Source organism: Gavialis gangeticus, unplaced genomic scaffold, assembly GCF_001723915.1.
Source record: "Gavialis gangeticus isolate Ggan-Ray unplaced genomic scaffold, GavGan_comp1, whole genome shotgun sequence".
NCBI classification, from domain to species: domain Eukaryota; kingdom Metazoa; phylum Chordata; order Crocodylia; family Gavialidae; genus Gavialis; species Gavialis gangeticus.
The window spans coordinates 5,480,933-5,481,994 of NW_017729012.1; the positions used below are offsets into that span (position 1 = coordinate 5,480,933).

A 1,062-nucleotide genomic window follows, 5' to 3' on the forward strand; every position below is an offset into this window, starting at 1 on the left:
CAGGGCAGGGCAGGGCAGGGCAGGGCAGGGCAGGGCGGCGCTCACCTGAATGCAGGCTGTTCTCTTTGGCGGTATTGCTGTTGCTCAGGTAATCTTCTTTGCAGACGAACTTGTTCTCGTCGATGATGTAGAGCTCCTCGCCGGTGGAGAGCTGCTTGTTACACATCATGCACGTGAAACAGTTCAAGTGGAACACTTTGCTCCGCGCCCTCCGGACCAGGTCGCTGGGGGAGATGCCCTGCGCGCAGCCCGCGCACTTGGTCCCGAAACACCTGGCGGGGGAGACAGAGCGGGGGACACACGGGAGCAGGGTCAGCGCGGCGGGCAGAGCAGCCGGCCACCGAGGACAGCACAGCCAGGGTGCAGAGCCCGTGCCCTTCCCCAGCGCTCCGCTCCGGCCGGCGCCGCGCCTCCGGCCGTGCAGCGCTCGCGTCCGGATCGACCCCTCCGCGGGCCTGAGCCTGTGCTCTGCCTGGCTGTATATACAGCCGAGCACATGTGTGTCCGTGGGTATTTATATACACCCAGCCATGCACACGCACGTATATGTATATATGCGTGGATGTGTGTATCAATGTATACATCTATACACATACAGACTTAGATATATACACACCCCCACATTCACGCGTATACTTATATAGTTGTGTGTGTATATACACGCACATATATATACGTATACACGAGTATATGTGTGTATATACAAATAGATATACACAAACACACATCCACGCACATAGATACAGATATATAGATATAGCTATAAATATGGGGGGGTGCTGCGCATGTATGTGTAGATACACATATAAATATATATATGTATATTTCTATGCGTGTATCCACACACATATATATAATGTATATATGCATGCGCGTAGGTATACACGTAGATACACACACACACACACACTTCTATCCACCTGTATGTCCACATCCACGCAGGCAAGGCGCGTGCACATACACACACGGGCTGGCTGGACGGTGCCCGTGGACACGAAGCGGCCGGGCGCGGCGCGGCGCGGCGCGGCGCGGGGCCGTGCGGGGTGTCGACCCGCGCACGGG

At 55.6% G+C, this 1,062-nt stretch overlaps 1 protein-coding gene across 1 annotated transcript in view; it reads right to left on the bottom strand.

Moving 5' to 3' along the window:
- The window catches only part of LHX1 (LIM homeobox 1), an 11,745-nt gene that overhangs the window by 8,871 nt on the left and 1,812 nt on the right, over positions 1-1,062 (bottom strand). Inside the window, exon 2 of the mRNA XM_019510951.1 lies at positions 46-272. Coding sequence (XP_019366496.1) covers positions 46-272 — 227 coding nt within the window. The remainder of the gene's footprint in view (positions 1-45; positions 273-1,062) is intronic.